This window comes from Tiliqua scincoides, chromosome 3, assembly GCF_035046505.1.
Source record: "Tiliqua scincoides isolate rTilSci1 chromosome 3, rTilSci1.hap2, whole genome shotgun sequence".
In the NCBI taxonomy this organism is placed as follows: domain Eukaryota; kingdom Metazoa; phylum Chordata; class Lepidosauria; order Squamata; family Scincidae; genus Tiliqua; species Tiliqua scincoides.
In genome coordinates, this window is record NC_089823.1 from 230116482 (window position 1) to 230136345 (window position 19864).

At 47.5% G+C, this 19864-nt stretch overlaps 1 protein-coding gene across 3 annotated transcripts in view; it reads left to right on the forward strand.

Moving 5' to 3' along the window:
• Positions 1-19864, forward strand: part of LOC136645736 (calcium-activated potassium channel subunit beta-2) — a 96211-nt gene that overhangs the window by 65633 nt on the left and 10714 nt on the right. The window contains exons 4-6 of one of the 3 annotated variants that reach the window (XM_066622124.1): positions 1488-1504; positions 12789-12959; positions 17478-17673. In XM_066622124.1, coding sequence (XP_066478221.1) covers positions 1488-1504; positions 12789-12959; positions 17478-17673 — 384 coding nt within the window. Of the gene's footprint in view, positions 1-1487; positions 1505-10416; positions 10439-12766; positions 12960-17477; positions 17674-19864 lie in introns of all 3 variants that reach the window. The other 2 variants (XM_066622127.1, XM_066622126.1) reach the window with 2 other exon arrangements.

The following is a 19864-nucleotide window of genomic DNA, read 5'->3' on the forward strand; positions in this document are numbered from 1 at the left end:
AAACTGTGACCTGGGAGGTCCCTGTTGATGCCCATTCATGTGATTTCTCTTCTGCCCCCTACGTAAGAGAGAAAAATCACGTGAGACTTCTGTGTGCTCATGTGTCTCCAAAGAAAGATTTAAGAGAAGGACAGAGAAAGACAGAATCAGTAAAATAATTGGAAATACAACTTATAGAGATTATGATAGAAAAGGGCAAAAGCCAGACTGGAAAAGATCACGAAGAGAATTAGTAGAAAATAAAATATAGAGACAGGACAATTCCCCGAAGTTCTTTAGAATGAAAAGAAAGAAGAAGGGATCAGAAAACTGTTTTTTAGGAATATAAATAACCAGAGGACATGTAAAGGAAAGAAGAATCAGGAGCCAGAACAATTGGAAATTTTGAAAGAAAGGTTTGATGAGGAAATGGAGTTCAAACAAGAAGCAAGAACTGAATCAAGGGGACAGGAAAGTAGCAGGGATGGAATGAGGAAAAGAGAAGATGGATATGGTCAAATAATTAGAGAAGAAAAGGTGCAAAAGAAGAAGCATCTGATGGAACAGAAGAAGGAAAAGCAGAAGAAACCGGTGCAGAGGAAGAAAAGAATGAAGAGCAGATACAAGAAAACTTATGCAAGAATTGCCCAAGTCCAGCAGATAAGCACTTATTTTAGGTCAGAGCAGGTGAGGGAGAAGACATGAACCTGTAATGAAAATCATCAGGAAAATGAGTGTTACACCAGAAGCACTATGTGAAAGAATCTAAGGTTACAATCCTATGCACACTTTCCAGGGAGTAAACTCCATTGAACATAATGAAACTTAGAGCCCAATCCTGAGCTCTGCACACCAGCTTACTGCTGGTGTGCACTGTCATGAATGTGCCATAAGGCACGTTTACCAGGCTTGACGCTGACCCAGCGCCACAGCTAGCTGCTAGCACTGATGGAAAGGCGGTGCTCCGCTGTTCAGCGATCATCCGAACCGCAGGGTAGAAGAGAAGTAGGCGGGGAGGAGGCGTTCCGGGGGGGAGGGTGGGGAGGAGGTGTGCCAGGGAGGGAGTAGGGCAGGAGGAGGGCGGGACTGGTGGAGCTGAGCTCCATGTTGGGCTGCGCAAGCTGACATGAAACTCTTTGATTCTGTGGCAGTTCTAGAGCTGCCACAGAATTGAGTAGTTCAGTTGTAGGGCTATTTTCCTTACCCGGGAGAAGGGGACGAGTGTCCCCTTGAGGAGCTACTGCCGGCTGCCCAGTTGCACTTAGGATGCCACGGCAACCATTTTCAGCATCATGGCAGACCTGCACTCCACACAACCCGCATAGCATTGTGCTCTAAGAATGGAGATTAAAATACAAGTTGATGTAAGGATTAAATGGAAGAATGGTAACATGATTGTAAAATACTCGTGTGAGAAAGAACCAATGGAGTCGCAGGAAAAGCAAGAAAAGCAGAGGAAAGAAGAAGAGAAAAATGGAAGAGAAACTCTTGAAATGAAGTGATTGAAGAACATTAAAAGGATAAGGTCTAGGGGGAGAATAGAAAGCAGAGCAAAGAGTAAAAGTGCCATCTGGGAGACAGAAAAGGTATATAGCAAGTTCACCAAACCACAGCAAGATCCAGGATATCACCAGAAATCCCTGCCCAGTAATCAAATCTGGGGCAGGGTCACGGGGCAAGAATAGTTATAGGAACCATGGAGATGGTGAACAAAGCAAGATAGCAGTTATGAGGAGGAAGGAGAAGCACAGTGTGAGATTCAAAGGAAAGAAGGGGAAAGGAGCAGGCAAGTTAAGAACCTGGTAACTGCAAGCAGAAGAAAAAATTCCCCCCCCCACCTTTTCAACTCAGGAGGGAGCATCAGAAAAAGAAAACTTGCCAGTGGAGCAAGTTTCCACTACCCATGCAGGAGGCCCCATGATGTCCCCCCATGATGGCCTCCTTCTATGCAGTGTGCGGGGCAAAGCTCCTGGTGGTGGGAATAGCGATGCACCATTGCCCCTTTTTTTGGCTACAACTTTTAATAGAACAAAGATATTTCAAGGCAGTTCGTTTCATTGCATTCTGCATGAAATTCTGCATTGAATGATCTATAACAGGATAGTATTCAAAAATACCAAGATTTTAAAAAGTTTGGCCAGTAGTGGTGTCACCCCCATGCGTCACCCAGTGAGGCCTGCACACACCCCCTAGCAACACCACTGCAAAGGAATGCACAGCAGGCGTGGCAGGCATCACAAGGAGAGATCCGAGTTTCCACGAGAGCAAGAACAGCACATTCATGAGAAAAGTATCACGAAAAACAGAGGCTTTGTCGACTGCCAACCGATGATTTAGAAGACCGCACAAGAAGACGGAAATAGCGCAAGGAACAAGAGTAACACGGGGAAGAGAAACAATGTTCCCCCATTGAGGAAGAAATTTTAAAAATGAAGAAAGGAGATGCCTAGAAGCAAATTAAGAAAGGAGATCAAAGATTGCAGTAGGTCTGAGAGGTTTCATTCCTAAGGTGTACACATATATTTAATTTATCTGCTCTTGTCTCTGACCAAACACATTTGCAGGTTTTCAGGGAAACATTTGTTTCCCAGGAACTGAAATGGGTGCCCACAGGTTGAGAGGCAATCCCCCTTCCAAATGTCATTCACCTCTCTGAAGTAGCTCCTTCTGCTTCCAGCCTTAGAGAGTAAAATAGGATAGGGAGAGGAAGGCTGTCTTTTAGCTCTGTTGGGTCTGAGCCATCCAGAGTATTAAGGCTGCAATCCTATCCATGCATATCTGGGTGTAAGCCCCACGGGCTGCATTTCTGAGTAGATATGACTAGGATTGGGCTCTGAAAGTCAAAACTAGTGTTTGAGAGGTTCTGGATTATCTGGTTTTCTTGGCTTAAGATTCAGCAAGATAGAGCAGTAGGACATCCTTCACAATGATTTGAACCCATGCCATCTTGTAGCAACCAGGTATTATCCTTGCGGCCAGTCTCAGGCAAACATAGGAGAGAAATACTGGTGGTGGCATTAACATGAAAGAGTGGAGAAGAAGCAAAGCAATGGTTTAGATGAATGGTGGAACAGGAGGTGATTGCCTCTTTCCTATTCATTTGCAAAATTGCTCATACCGCTGTAGGCCAGCAGTCAGCACATGACTGGAAGGGTCTCTCTGAGGTGGAGAAAGTGGAGAAGGGTGGACATTAATGGACCAGTCTCTCTTGTACCCTAACCACAGCCACTGCACCCATCAAACATACCCTGATTTTTGTTAAATTTTTCATCAGATTGTGGACCAGTACTTTACCTCTTTGACTGACCCCATGCAACAAGAGACTTCAAAAATAGGCTTAATAGCACCTCTAGAAGGGTTGTTTGTTACCACCCTGCCTCCCCTCCAAATTTCCCCAGATGTGAGAGGAGGGGCCAGGAGGACATGCTCTTTTATCATTTGAGACCAATCAGATGGCTAGCGGCCCAATTCTAAGCTGCACTGGGGCCACATCAATCATCATCATCATCATCATCATCATAACTAGGTATTTATATAATGCCTTTCTGGTCATCGGACTACTCCTCTGACTTTATTCAAGGCGGTTTACATAGGCAGGCGTTTCTAAATCCCTCAAGGGGATTTTTACAATCATAGAGGTTCTATCTTTCAAGAACCAACAACATTTCAGATGGATCTTCCTGATTTGGTCTCACTTCTGGCCTCCAGTTCTCCCACGCAAGCTGACAAGCAGCTCCATCTCTCACACGGAGGGCAGCCAAGATGCTTCTTGCTCACACCAAGAGCAGGTGGAATCACTCAGCTGGGCTTGGCAGCTGCTTCAAGGTCTCGCCATTCTCAGCCATTCAGGGAGCTGCCAGTGTCCTCGAACTGGTGACCTTCTATCTTCAGGATAACGGAGGCTTGACCCTCTAGACCAGACCTCCTGCCCATGGCCTATGCCACTGAACATCCAGTGTAGTTCAGGAGACGGGTGGAGGTCTCCTCGGGATAAGGGGATTTATTTCCCCTAACACTGAGTAACGCCCCAGTCGTCCCTATGGGACCTCTTGAATCAATGGCTTCTATTTAGCTGGCGCAAATCTGGGAAGCCTGATGTAATGCTGGGCAGGCTGGGAAGGGGGGTTATGATACGGCAGAGCCTTCTCTGTCAATCCCCTTTCTCAGGCCCAATTTGCCCCATTCCTCCCTTCCCCCCCCCACACACAAAACACCCCTGCCTGCTTCCAAAATGCCCTCCCGCCATCGTCTCCCACCCCACACCTGCACCGCTCAGTACAACCTTACCTGTGCCAGCTGGCACTGCTCCTGGATGCAGTGCCAGCAGCTTGTACAGGGCACTGAGATGGCACTGCCGGTTCACGAGTAGCTGCAAATGTGAAGTACAGCACATTTGCAACACTCTTGAGTTGGGCAGGGATGGCTGTGCTGGTTCAGGTCAACCTGAGGATTGCGCTGTAAAGTATTATCCCAACCAGCCTGTAACTTTCAGGTAGAGGCAGATATGGCCCAAAAGATGCCAGTTACTGATCCCTGTGTAGACCATCAAGCTGTAGGTCTTGGACTTGCTTACAAAGCAAAGTAACCAATCTAAGGTAACCAATCTAAGGTAACCATCGCTTTTGGTAGCGATCGCTCTGCTCTGCAGAGCCAAACTAGATGTTTTAATCGGGGTTTGGCCCTCAGATCGTCTTGTAGATTGATGCTTTCTATAGCATGTCTGTTGGTCTGTCTGTTCTCAGTTACCTTCTTCTCAGAGCATTTCATGGCTTGTGCTGTAGAATCTATAGAAAAATGCTTCCAACCCTTTTTGATTAGCTCTTTTGCTCCTCAGTCATCCATTGGAAACGTGCTTCTGGTTTGATGTCATCGTTGACTGATTGTGCAATGCCTAGTTTATGTCTACAGAATGACATGTTATTCTATGAGACGGACTAATGTTCCAGAACCATGTGGCAATTGGTGCTTCTCTTGCCTGCTCTCATCTGGGAACAATGCAAATGTTGTCAGCAAGCCTTCCCTGTTAAATACGTTTTGATAAATAGTAATGGCCAAGTGACACTTGCTTATTCTTTCCCATTGCCTCTCCAGAAGCAACGAAGCTTCCCTTACATAGCATCTAGCATATAAGTGACAGGAGAGGAAAAAGAAAGAAAGATTTCCCACAGCACTGAAAACCACTCCGCAAAACAATGAACAATTTTTTTCCCCATCATTTAGGAAAAACGTAGCAAGTTTAAGGAAGCAGGGCTTGTTTTTCAATGAATTCCTTTAAGAACAAGCCAGCAAATTAGAAATCAAACACATCAATTTGGTGGAACTAATGAAAAGAAAAGCCCAGTGGAAAACAGTTGTCAGAAAATCAGGAAGAAAACAAAATAATGAATATGTCAGCCACAATCCAGGGTCTGACTGTTATGTGGCAGGCAGCCCAATCCTTATTTGCCCTGGAGCAGGCGGGCCGGTGGGCCTGCCCCACATCCAAGGCTGGATTGGGGCCAGTTGCTTTCAGTGCGGGGCAAAGGGAATTCCTTCCCCTTTCCTCAGGTAAAGCCGCAGCAGCCCCAATGGGACTACTTGGGTCTGCACCACCTCAGGAGGTGGCACCGATCCAAGCAACCCAGAGCTGCCCCGGGCTGCCCCAGAATGGGGATAGAATTCAGTATAAGTGCTGGATCCTGGCTCCACCCCACTTACCTGTCACCTACCCATGGACCCACCCACCACCCACTCACCCCTGCCCCAAAACATCTCCCTCCCACCTCCTCACACACACACCCAGACCCCTGTGCCAGCCTAGCTTGGCTGGGGCAGGCTTACTTGCTGCGCTCACTGAGTGTCAGCCTTCCTCCTCATGACAGCCTCCTTCCTCTCCCAGTGGCACAAAAGTGCTTTATGGCATTTTTGCAACACCAGTGGGCTGGTGCAACCTGCTGCCACCGGTGGGAGGTTGAGATTTTACCCTAATGGCCTAATCCTACCCAATTGTCTAGCACTGATGCAACTGTGCCAACAGGGCATGAGCTGCATCCTGTGGTTGTGGGGTTGTGTGTGCCACCAGATCCACTCCCTCCCACTACCTCCCCGCCCCATTCCTCCCCACCCAGTTTCATCTACTCCCTGCCCCCCCACCCCCACCACTGTCTTACCCATGCTGGTGGGTGCAGCAGTGTCTAGCAGTGGAGTTGGAGCACTGCCCCCTTTTCATTCACAAAATGCTGATGGAGCGCTGTACGCTCTGTCAGCAGCCATTTTACAACAGCAAAAGACTCTTCTATTGTCATAAAGCTCTGCCCCCAACAGCCCAACCCTGAACAGGACTGGGCTGTAAAGCTCCAATTGTGTTTGCACTTACTGAGGAGTAAATCCCAATAAACTAATTGGAACTTACTTCTGAGTAATCATACATAGGAGTGACTGCGCAGCTACAGTTTGGTGTACACCTACTTGGGACTTAACTGCTTTGGCTTAATGGGACTTACTGCCAAGTAACCATATTTAGGATCAGGTCTCAAATCCATATCACCAGCAGGACATTCGACTTGCAGTTTTCAAACAACACCCCACCTCAATGCCTTTCACATGACAAGTTCCTTTTACAGTTCCAAGACGTTTCAGACATTGATTGTGGTCAGGCACAGAGAATGCAGTTCAACAAAAAAATCCTCCAAAAATCTGTCCACTGGGCATCACCGGTTAAGAACATAAGAACATAAGAACAGCCCACTGGATCAGGCCATAGGCCCATCTAGTCCAGCTTCCTGTATCTCACAGCAGCCCACCAAATGCCCCAGAGAGCACACCAGATAACAAGAGACCTGCATCCTGGTGCCCTCCCCTGCATCTGGCATTCTGACATAGCCCATTTCTAAAATCAGGAGGTTGCGCATGCACATCATGGCTTGTACCCCGTAATGGATTTTTCCTCCAGAAACTTGTCCAATCCCCTTTAAAGGCGTCCAGGCCAGTCGCCATCACCACATCCTGTGGCAAAGAGTTCCACAGACCAACCGCACACTGAGTAAAGAAATATTTTCTTTTGTCTGTTCTAACTCTCCCAACACTCAATTTTCGTTAGGTTGTATGCACCACCAAAGAGTTGTCCAGATGCACCTATAGAAGCCATGTTGTGTCAGATAGCAAAAAAAAGAACCAATATTCCAAATAACTCCAAAGAGATTGTGTACAGTATAACCATTATTCCTTGTACAGCTTCCATCAACTTGCATAAAGGCCTGATGATCCCTTATTTTCAGATCAATAGTTGCAATTTGTTCCATGCAGGGTTGCCAACCAACATTTTCCTGGATACACCAATAAATAATCTGTCAGATCACCAGTATCGAAATCTGAAAAGCAATTAAACTCTGCCCTTCTCTGCTCCACCCCACTCATCTCCATCCTCTCTGCCTAGCGTGGCTTGGCCCATAAGGCCTCACCTGTCAGAAGATGACTATATACCTTCAATCAGGGGCTCTGAAACTCTTCAGGAGTAAAGCTCCCAAGTAAGTTCTTTCAGGGGAGGGGGGAATGCAACAACACAATCCCCAGGATTGTGCCACTGTTGGGGCGGGGTGGGCCCAGGGACTTTTTCTTTCTTACAGGAATAAGTAGCAGCTTCCCAGGGGTGCGGGGAGCCCCACAGATGCTTCCAAAGGGCCCCCCCCCAAAGTGAGGAGAATTAAAATAGACCTATGGTGATCCACTTCCAGTTTTGCAATAGCAATCCAGAAGTGAGTCACAATTGTTCTATTTTTATTCTCCTCGCAACCCCAGGACATTGCTGCTCATTCCTATAGGACAGGGCTTCTCAAACTAGGGTGTCACGACACCCCAGCCTGAGGGCATTGGCCTCTGCCCCCTTACGGGGCGGGGGCAGGGGGGAGGCAGCGATGCAATCCCCAGGATCACATCACTAAGAGGGGTGCAAGGACTGACATTTACTTACCGGTCCCTGCAGCAGTCTCCCGGGGGTGTGGGGAGCCCTGCACGACCCTCCGCAGGGCTCCCCAGCCTTCTAAAAGTGAAAGCACAGCGATTGCGCTCCACTTCTGGTTTTGCGAAGGCAAAGCACAATCACCGCGCTCTCACTTTTAGCAGGCTGGGGAGCCCTGCAGACAGTTGCGCAGGACTCCCTGCAACCCCAGGAGGGTGCTGCAGGGAGTGGTGAGTGCATCCCAGCCCTGCAGCCCCCTTAGTGACGCGATCCTGGGGTTCGTGTCACTGCATCCCTCCCCTGCTCCCATAAGAACTTACAGGCACTCAAACTTTCCCTGAGAGTTTGAGAACCACTGCTAGAAGAGAAAACCCCTGCCCTCCCAACAGTAGCGCAATCTTGGGGATCATGTCACTTCATCCCCCCCCCCCGCCCCTTAAAGGGACGATAGCAGAGGACCTCACAATGCGGCATTGCAATGCCCCAGTTGGAGAACCTCAGCTTTAAATCAAAAATTATCAACCTCTTGTCAGCTTCAAATAATTTTTTCGGAAACCTGCTACTATGCAGTGTTTTCAGTCTCATTGTGGGATTTATTCTGGTATCCTAGACTTCAAAGATTACCTTTAAAAAAAAATCCTCCTGTTGAGACCCCAAGAAACAGAATGGATCTAGATATGGTTTAGGACTTATCTTAATTAAGAATTATGTCATCATTATATAGACATAGAATTGATTTCTGTTTTATTTGTTTGTTTCCGTGGATGTATGGATGTCCATGTACAGTATATGTGAAACACTGGCGCTCTTGTGGATTGATTTGTTATCAATAAAAACAATAGTGTCCTAACCATATGACAATAGTCCAATCAGCTTTATTTTCATTTCATCATCTGTTGTTGGCAACCTTCAGTCTCGAAAGACTATGGTATCGTGATCTGAATGGTGGTTCTGGAACAGCATCTAGTGTGGCTGAAAAGGCCAATTCGGGAGTGACAATCCCTTCCACACTGGGAGCAAGTGTAGTCTGTCCCTGGTCTGTCTCCCTGGCTATGGGCCTCCCTTCTTTGTCTCTTTGCCTCAGACTGTTGGCCAAGTGTCTCTTCAAACTGGGAAAGGCCATGCTGCACAGCCTGCCTCCAAGCGGGCCGCTCAGAGGCCAGGGTTTCCCACTTGTTGAGGTCCACTCCTAAGGCCTTCAGATCCCTCTTGCAGATGTCCTTGTATCGCAGCTGTGGTCTACCTGTAGGGCGCTTTCCTTGCACGAGTTCTCCATAGAGGAGATCCTTTGGGATCCGGCCTCCGATGCATCCTCAGCATCACCTGGCAGGACAAAGTTCCAAACTATACAGTCCTGGAACGAGCTGGAATCCCTAGCATGTATGCACTGCTGAAACAGAGGTGCCTGCTTTGGCTCGGTCATGTTGTGAGAATGGATGATGGCCGGATCCCAAAGGATCTCCTCTATGGAGAACTCGTGCATTTCATCATACTGAAAATATATTATGGCCCTTCGGTTCACATGGAAGTTAGGGTTTATGAGCTTGTCTCTTCTGTCACGCTTATATTATCACTGTAATAGGTGCTCCACAAATGTAAAAATGGCTTTTACAAATGGCATGACCTCTCCTTTTTCTATGAATGGGAAGAATCACCTCATCCAGGCCTTGGAATGTGCAGGCATCTACATGGAATGGATGCCTCACATATGATGCCATGGGAGTGATAATGTTGATGGGGCATAGTGCTCTTTCACCCCACTAAACTATCAGCCTGGTGCCTTGTGAACTGAGACATTGAATAGTATAGATTTCTGATTCATTCTCTTGGTGAGGCTTCACTTCATATATGTTGGGGCTTCACGTCAAATGCAAAATGTATTTCAAGTCAATTCAATACTCCCAAAACTGAAGAAATTCTTATTTTGGGAGTGGTCTCTAATTCAGAGGGGGGGGGGGGTGTAGTAGTTCTGATGTTGGACTTAGACCTGGAAGATACAGGTTCATATTTCTGCTCAGTCGTGAAGTTTCCTGGGTGACCTTGGGCCAGTCACAATCTGTCAGCCTCATCTACCTCTCAGGTTGTGGTCAGGACAAAAGGAGGGGAGGGACCATGAGCAGTATAAAAATGGGAAAAATAAGTAAGGGAGAGGAGGAAAACTGAGCTGCGTTCAGAAAACTTTATTTAGCCCATAGTCTAGGATACTTTTCCAGGGGAAGCACAGTTACCATGCACTCCCCAAATAAATACAGCCGACAACAGGTATGGAATTAAAATGGGCCACTTTTATTAAAATACGAAACATTGCAACAGGGCAACAAAAGGGGTTAAACAAACCCATCCCAAGTGCGGGGTTCTAGGTGGGGGAAACGGCCCTAGCCGTCTACGTCGCCCAGTCTCGTAGGGCGTCTACCCAACTCCAGACATAACTCAATTGTTATTAAGCCCGCCTCTCAACGTCGCCCAAAGAGGGTAAGTCAGCAGAACTGCTATGCCTTCAGGTCACCCCTGCAAGGCCCCCAAGTTCGGACAAGGGGCTAGCCAGCCTGCCTCCTCGAGCCGGTCAGGCATCATGGGAGCGGTTCTGGTTCACCCCACATCCTTGCTGACTTAGATTGGACACTGAGAAGGTCTTCTGCCTACCCACCCCGCACTTCTACCGCCAGTAACCAGGGCGTTAAATACCTATATTAAGAACCCAAACCCACTCCACAGCCAGTCTGGGGCAGGTGAAAAAACTACCATCTTAGAGCCAATTTAGATGGTGATTAAAAATTCCTACCTTGCCCTCATAGAGTGACCAGCTAATTCCAGACTAGCTATAGGGCAGGCAGGGAGGGGGTCACTTGTCAGGAGCGGACTGAGCAGCCTCTTGCGCACGTGTGCCTGGGCTGCTGTCCCATCCCAACCCCTTCAGCCAGCCGGCCAATAAGCTGGCAGCAAACCTCTGCTGCCGGCTAATAGGGGGGAAAGCCTGGCAATCACTGCCAGCGTGCCAGGGAGGTGCGCTAACAGCCCTTCATGTGAGGTTGGAACTAACCTTTTCAGAAAGACAGAACTGCAACCCAAAATGGCAGCCCCATGCTATGTCTTCTTCCCCCTCCATAACTTGCTTTCTACTGTTCGTTCATTCCACCAGAGTATTCAGTTAAAACAGCCATTTTCAACCACTGTGCTGTGGCACACTAGTGTGCCGCAAGTGGTCCATGGGTGTGCCACAGGAATTTGGGGGAAGATCATTTATTAGTAGGGCCAATGGGGATGTGAGTACCCCACTGGCAGCATGGTGTGCCTTGTCAATTGTCAAAAACCTGATGGTGTGCCTTGAAAATTTAGTGCCTTGTCGGTGTGCCACAAGATGAAAAAGGTTGAAAATCGCCGAGTTAAAACATGAAAAGAATGCACCAATGACCATGCACCTCACTACCACAACACTGTCTGACTATATCCCCCCTCCTCAGCAGCTATACATTCTTTGTTTTGTGTAAGGGGTTCCATCGTGCACATACAACTGAGCAATCAGGGTTCCCAATTGCCGTACCATCAATTTGTTCAATGGCATTATAATATTGGCTGTTTTATTCTCTTTTTATTGATCCTGAACATGGAATCGACTTTCTTCAGTGCCGCTGCACATTGGGTCAACACTTCCATCAAGCTGTCCACTAGCACCCCAAGATCTGATCTGTCACAGGCAGCTCAGAACCTATTAGCCTATAAGTGGTTTTGATTTTTTGCCCCAGTATGCATTATTCGACACTTACTTACATTGAAACGCATCTGCCATTCTGTTGCCCATTCTCCCAGTTTGGAGAGATCCTTCTGGAGCTCTTCACAATCCCTTCTGGTCTTCACCACCCCGAAAAGTTTAGTGTCATCCTCAAACTTAGCCACCTCACTGCTTAACCCTGTCTCCAGGTCATTTATGAACAGGTTGAAAAGCGCCAATCCTAGGACAGATTCTTGGGGCACTCTGCTTTTCACCTCCCTCCGCTGTGAAAATTACCCACTGACACCCACTCTTTGTTTCCTGGTCCTCAACCAGTTCCTAATCCATGAGAGAACCTGCCCTCTTATTCCCTGACTGTGAAGTTTTCTCAGCAGCCTTTAGTGAGGGACCATGTCAAGTGCCTTCTGAAAATCCAGATACTGTATATAGTATCCACAGGTTCTCCCACATCCACATGCCTGTTGACCTTGTCAAAGAATTCTAAAAGGTTCATGAGGCAAGACTTGCCCTTACTTACCTTAACCCAGGGAAATAGACACCTGGCACATGGCCCATGTGTGCAATAGCATAAGGGGCCTGGACAGTGAGCGTGGTCCTGCTCTACCCCTCAAGCATTCCCCAGCCTTGCTCACATCATTAGTGGCCACTAGTGGTGATGGAAAAATCCTCATCATTTTAAGGTCAAGGTATCAGAAAAGTTGAACTAGGTGTTTTAGAGGGGAGAGGGGACTGTGAAATGGAGCTGCCCTTTTTTGTTAGCAGCTCTTATAATGTGTACCAAGCTTAACAACAGAACAGATTTTGTTGGCTTGCTCCAGTAACTTTTTAATGGTGTGATTGACTGAGCATTGCCTCCTAAAGTCCACTTCAGCTTTTTCACATCTACTCAAAAGGTGAAATATTTCCAGAGGCAGGAAAAGGCCCATTAACACGTTTCACCGACAACAATCTATGGTGTATTTTGGATGTCGGTGATTTTTCCTTACCAGGTTCCAGCAAATTGTTTAGAAAACATCAGCTGTGGAGACCTTGAGGCCCTGCTCTCCCATGAGACAGGTCGTGGCAGTGGAGCAGTCAGTCCTTTTAGAGGGTTTATTGATTAAGTGTGAACTCCACATAAGAATGTATTGTTTTCAACCTCAGAAATATTTACCAAAAAATCAGGGATCATGACCTACTGGACAAAAAGAAAACCGTCACTGCTCTGAAAGCAGGAGAAGACCGGGCCATACTCCTGGGACTGACGATGATGGTGTGCTCCATTATGATGTACTTCCTCCTGGGAATCACACTTCTGAGGTCATACATGCAGAGGTAACTCATGCTTTTCCCTATTCTAATATTGTTCTAAGCAAATCTGTAACTTGGAATGAAACCAAATGCAGGAATAAAAAATCTCTGAGCTTGGAAGCCTAGAAGTCATTAGTAGTTCACGTTTTCACACAGGCACTATTTTATAGGGCTGTATGTTTTCATCTGCTGAATTAGCAGGTGAATCAACTAAAGCTTCAGTTGATGAAATATTCATTTTAACAGGCCAGGCTGAAAAAGGTTTAAGGAGTCCAAAACCTGAATGAACCCAGGCTCCTGATAATTCCAGTGCCTTTCCAGGATGATTTTTGCTGCTACCAAAAGGTTCTATATTAGCAGTCTACCAGTGGTAATTTTTATCCAAGTTATTCACCCACACACTGCAGTGGTCCAGCTCTTAAAAGTTTGGGACTGAGCTCCTAGTGGGGGGATTTATTGTTCCTGGGCAAGCTTTGTACGTATAATCTCCTTCATTTGTCATTGTTTAGCTTGGGATTAGTCAGAGAAGCAGAGAAATGAAAAGCTTTTGCAGCCTTTTTCCTTGCAATATGGGTTTCTGACTAATATCCTCAACAGCTAATCTCTGTCCCACTAAAGTCCATAAAGCACTGAGCAGCGATCACTGTGAAACACAGCCCGAGCCTAAATCAGCTGGGAGCAGCAGTAATAATCACTGTGGCCTCAACAAACTGAAAAAAAATAAAACAAAATGGAAGTTTGGTTCATAAAAAGGATCAAGGTATTTTACAGCACTTTGAGGAGTTTTCTTCTGCCTAGCAGGCTAATAATAACCTCCTCCTCACAAGTGTTGATCCTGCTAATCTGTTTAATATTTTTGCTAGGCACCGTCACTTGTAGTTCTTGTCACTCCACCATGTAATTTTGCCAGCAACTCTGTTGCTTTCCATCTCAGTGAAAAAGCAGAAGGTTTTGGGCTGTGGCTTGAGATTCATCAGATGTCCTCTGGGGCCATTTTTGAGCGGCAGCCAGACTATGACATCCAGGAGTCAAGCTGAGGCTGAAGAGACCAAGGATGAAACTGAAATCAGACATGGTGAAGCATCCCATACTGGATCAAGGGCTGTTCTGGGACTTCAGGCTAATTCAGAATCATCAGGTCCCATAATCTCTGCTGTCTTCAGTGCACGCTTAACAGCAGACTCATAAGGCTGGTGCAAATGGGATGTTCTGAATGGCTGCAACAGGTCCCCTCTACAGGCCCACATGTTGTGTCCTCATAGCTGTGATTTGTTTTTAAAAGTTTGTCCCTGGTGGAAAAGAAGAGGAACAAGGAGGCGAGAGAACGGTGAGAGAAGTGAGAAGAGAAAGGAGGCAAAACTGTAAGAAAGAGAATGAAGAAGCAACTTGTTGGTGTTGCCCAGATTTTGCTTCCTGTGTCCTCTTTATGAGACACCGATTACAGAACCAACTGTCCACACCTTCAGGGCCTACTTCAGTGAGTTCCAGTCTGTGTGTCACAGCACCTGAGGGCACTGTGGCAAACTCATAGGGGCGCCACAGGATGTCCCCATCGTCCTCTTCTTCCCAGGCACTACCATGGATCACGTGAGATCTTACATAAGACCTTGCTTGATCCTTGGTAGTGGCCAATAGAGCCGCGAAGAAGAGGCCACCACGAAAGAAGGGTACCGTGACCACGGTGAGTTTGGGAACCACTGACCCAGCAGGAGGCACACATGACCACCAGGTAGAGAAAAGGTGTTGCCTGATGTCTCCCCACTGCTTGAACCCATGGGTAGGTGGATGTGCTCACCTGCCACCAGGCCCGGAAGTCTTCCGCAAATGTTGTTGTCCTGAGGGCCAAACTAGACATTGCACAGTAGAATTGTGTAATAACAGTCTCCCATTGTATTGCAATATTCTTTTATGTCAAAGCCATCGTGAAGTCTGTCACTTTGATGGAGGAAATAGCAGGGTGGAGCAGGGGGAACCGTTTTCATCCACAGGGGAAAAGATTCAGGTGCCCAAGTAACATGTGACAACTCCCAGGGCAACAAATCATGCTGGATTTTGCCCTCATTCTTCTACCCCTTAATTTGATTAATATCTTTGTAATCATTCTGTCAACGAATCATAGGAGCCACTGGATAATAATATGCTTTGCCACCGAAAGAGTTAAGCCTTTGGAAAGAAACCTGATTAGAAAGCCTATAGTATTTACATTTCAAAATCGCTCTCTTCTGAGGCATCCTTAATTATACATCTCTACCAATTACAGCTAAGGTCAAATTATTCCTCTGGAATTACTGATGATGTTGTAATCCACATGACACTCCATCCATGGATATCAAAGAGCCTAAGTAACCTGAAATTAATTAAGCTTGAAAACCCTCCAGTGAGGTTTCTGCCATGCTAGTGCTGAGCCAAAACAAGGGAGCCTCTTTTGCAAACATTTGTGGTCCCCAGAAACAGGGTCCTCTTTGACATGTTTTCCTAACTCTTGACAAAATGGTGTGAAACTACTCGCAAGGGAATGGGTCCTTATGGCCTTCACAGCCAGAGGAATCCTTGTGTAATAAGCAGAGTTTATTTTTCATTTGCCTCAAAGCTTGAAGAGCGGGTTCTTTCTTTGCCATATTCTGCATCTTTCACACTTGCCTTAGTAACTGGATGCGCTAACTGCCAAGCATGCCTGGGTCTCAGTGAAAGCAAAGATGAGAGCAACGGCTACAGGTGCAACAAAGGCACTTATCTCTCTCTTCCTTGGCAATTACTTGCAGTGATTGCACTAGGGTATGCATCACCCTAGTGGGAGGCGAGCGTGTCACCCTCATGATGGACCTTCTCCCAGTCAGTGGGTGGGGCAGTGCCCTAGGCAGGGGACATGGTGATGCGCCATTGGCCCACCCCGCTGATGTTTTGGCTATAACTTTTGATAGAGATATTTGTCGGGGCCCCTCCCAGATGCCCTGACCCCCAACTTACCCGGGAGCAGGCACCCCATGCCCAGGGTGGGGAGGCTTCACTGCCCTCGAAGGGGGCAAAGCAGGTTGGCTCACCTCAACCAGCCAAAGGGGGCTGGCAGGGCCAACAAGGAACACTACAGAAAACAAGCCAGGAACAGGAAAGGCCTTTTCTGCCCCACCTGGAGGAAGGGGAGGGGCCAAAAAGGGGGCGAGCTTGCTCCATAAAACAGGGAGGCCAGGGATGAGAGGCAGTCAGTGTGAAGCAGGGAGCTGTGAGGTCAAGGTTTGGCAGCTCTGCTAGGGAGGAGGACAAGGGTGCTGGAACCCCCTCCCCCCAATCTGAGGCCTCCCTGGGGAGGAACAAGCCTGCTCCAGGCCCCTACAATTTCAACGTGATTTATTCAATTCTGCATAAAATCACACATCGAATGGTATATAACAGGGGTGCCCAAACCCCGGCCCAGGGGCCATTTGTGGCCCTCGGGAACCCCCAATCTGGCTCACAAGGAGCTTCCAGTCCCCAGTGAGCCTCTGACCTGCCGGAGACTTGCTGGAGCCCACACTGACCCAAAGTGATTGCAGTCAGCACAAGGGCTGACTGATCTCTTGCATGAGCTGCGGACCAAGGGCTCCCTCCACTGCTTGTTGTTTCACATCTGTGATGCAGCAGTGGCAGCAAAGGGAAGGCTGGCCTTGCTTTGTGCAAGGCCTTTTATAGGCCTTGAGCTATTGCAAGACCTTCATTCATTCATATAAGTTCCATCTCTAATATATTCATTTATATAAATTTATTCAAATTTTACATGTAAATTATTTTTTCCCCACCCCCCGACACAGTGTCAGAGAGATAATGCGGCCCTCCTGCCAAAAGGTTTGGACACCCCTTATATATAACATGATGGTATTATTCGAAAATACCAGGATTTTGAAAATTTTGACCAGCAGTGGTGTCACACACTACCCCGCATGTGTCATTCAATGCAGCCCAAACCCCCTAGCGTTGCCACTGCAAGGTTTGGCTGAATCTCGTGCAGGGGCAACACCTGACACAATGTGAAAATGTATTATTTTCAAGCAGTATTTCAAGGAGTATCTTAGAGGGGGACAGAAAACTGGTGAGTACTCTCTGGCTGTCCTCTGCCCTCTTCCAGACCCCCACCAACACAGCCACTCCAGTTGGTGCTTCAATCCCCTTCCTGCTCCCTGAACAGGGAGCAGTGGGAGGAGATCGAGACTTGGCTGCAAGTCTTAGTCTTTGTGGAGAGGCAGGCAAGGAAACTCAGAAGGTTCACCAACTCCTCCTCGGAATCGCAATAGTCTTCTGCTAGACGAGCACTGCGCTAGCTGATAGTGAAGAATGTGCCATGGTTGGAGATCACAGATATTGGAAGTGACTGCTCATCCTGACCATTCCAGCACCTGCTCAGTGATGCCTAGGAGTAGCCCCCACCTGTCACAGTGTTAGCAGGTAGAGCTCCTATCAGGCCTGAACTGTCCTGAAGAAGAGGGATGCTTGGGACTCTCTGTTAAAACTGCGTTCTGATCCTCTTTGTCCGTTTCTCAAGGCACTTTGTCTCCACTTTCTCTTTGCCAGCGTCTGGACAGAGGAAACCCAGTGCACACTTCTCAACGCCTCCATCACCGAAACCTTTAACTGTTCCTTCAGTTGTGGTCCAGACTGCTGGAAAACCTCCCAGTACCCCTGCCTGCAAGTGTATGTCAACGTATCGTTCTCCGGGCAGAAGTGTTTACTTTACCACACAGAAGAGACAATGAAAATTAACGCAGAGGTAAGGACAAATCCCAGCTCAGGTCAGTCCCCCCAGTAAATGGATGGCGGGTGGGTGGGTGGGTGAGATGAGGTCCTGCTCGCTCTCTCAAGATGAGATAGCTCATCTCAGTATCCACATATGCAAAATGATGTGTGGAATCGGATTACTTTGTGCAGAGATTTATTTCCAAGAACATCTGATTTTATTTTTAAGGCAAAATTTTAGTCCCAGTGCTTATAAATTATAGAGATACACTGAAATGGTGCAGGAAGTGCTTTGGTTGGTGCCAGCGTTAGGGAGTCAGTATCACTGGAAGCTGTGGAGTGCCCAGAGCGTTCCAAAACACCCACTGCTAACAACATAAGAGCCCTGTTGGATCAGGCCCAGGGCCCATCTAGTCCGGCTTCCTGAATCTCACAATGACTGACCTGATGCCTCCGGGAGGACAACAGCAGATACTTGCATCTTGCTGCCACTCCCCTGCATCTGACATTTTACTTCCACTTTACCCTTGTATCCCCAACTCATCCCCAAGATCCTTCTGTGCCAGGAGCCTTCATAGGAATACATGCAGCATTCTCCTACTGAGTCCGGTCCTTCGCCCATCTAGCTCAGTATCATGTACGCTGAGCAGTGCTCCAGGATTCAGACAGATCAGACAGGGGAAAGATCTCAGGAGGTGCAGAGGACTGAGGGCCCAATCCTATCCAATTTTCCATTGCCGGTGCTGCTGTGCCAGTGGGGTATGCACAGCTTCCTGTGCTTTTGTTGGGGAGACTGTTGGGGAGGCAGTCTCAGAGGCCTCCTCAAGGTATAGAAACATTTGTTCCCTTACCTCAGGGCTGCACTGTGGCTGCGCTGGTGCTGGAAAGTTGGACTGGACTAGACCCTAAGATCCCAGTCCTATCCTCCACCATGCTATAGCATGCAGCCACACCAAAAAGGTGCACACTGCATGCTGGGAGGGGGGCTTCCTGAAAGCAACCTGAAGGTGAGTAGAAAAACATTTGTACTTACCTCCAAGTAAGCCCTGAGGCCACCTATTTTGGTGGCATATGTCTAAGGAGGGAGAAGGGGCAGGGAGGTTTTCTAAAGAAAGGATAAGGATGCCATCGGATTCACCCTCTCCCCCTTTCTGCGCCCCCCAATTCCTTCCTCGGAATGTTCCGTTCCTTCTCCTCCCCACCCATGATCACCCCCCTGTGCCAGCTTACCCACACCAGAGCAGGTTGCTTGCCATGGCCGCAGGCCTCCAATGCTGCCACCCTTTGTGGCAGCGAGTCAAAAATGGCTGCAGCGAGTCATCAGTAGCCAACTTAGCGCAGATGGACGCTGTCCTGCTGCCATAAATTTCAGCATAGGATTGGGCCTTAAACCTGGAACATAAATGTGGGAAAGCAGGTTCTCTGTCACCACATTGCAGGCCTTCCTTCCATGGACTGATGATGACACAGTGGTTCTTTCGAGGCCTGTCCAGGTAGAAGGGGACCCAGGGAGGGCAGGTTGCAGAGAGCCTCCTGAAACCCTGGTTTCAGAAATAGGTCAGTGGCTATGAACGTTAAAACTCTTTGTAAAGCTTTGAAGCTCATACATATTCACAACAGGAACAAGGACTGGTGGAATACACAATTGTAACAAAATGAATGAATCAGCAATATCGTACAATTACATGCAAAGCAAGCACATTGACATCAATGTGTTTTATGTACTCAGAACTTGGAATTTCCTAGATGCAATTCCCATTTCCTAGCTGCAGAATTTAATTTGCATTGCCTCTGCTTTCCTTGGCTTGGGGTATGTAGACACTCAAGTAACCTCACTGGTAAGAAGTTCCAGGCATGGCACCTTTACAGGGTCCTTGTGATGAGAGAGCACTGGAGCTTCTAGTATCTTTGCAATAGCTCTTGAAAGTATAAGCAGAGGAAATGAGAAGCAGACAGACTCCTACAGCAGGCAGAACAATTGATAATGCAGAATCAAATTCCCAAAGATCAACAGTATGTGCCCTGCAAAGTCTGCTTCCCATTTATCTAACTCCAGCTAAATTCCCAGCTCTCCCAACTCTCCCTGCCTCTCAGAGTTCAAGCTGCAATAAATAGCTTCTCTGCCCCTTCTGCTAGCTGAAGGCAGTGACACTCCAAAGGCTAGAGAGAGATTTTCAGCCCATTGAGAAACATTAAGCTCATTTGTGAAGCCCCTGATCACCAGG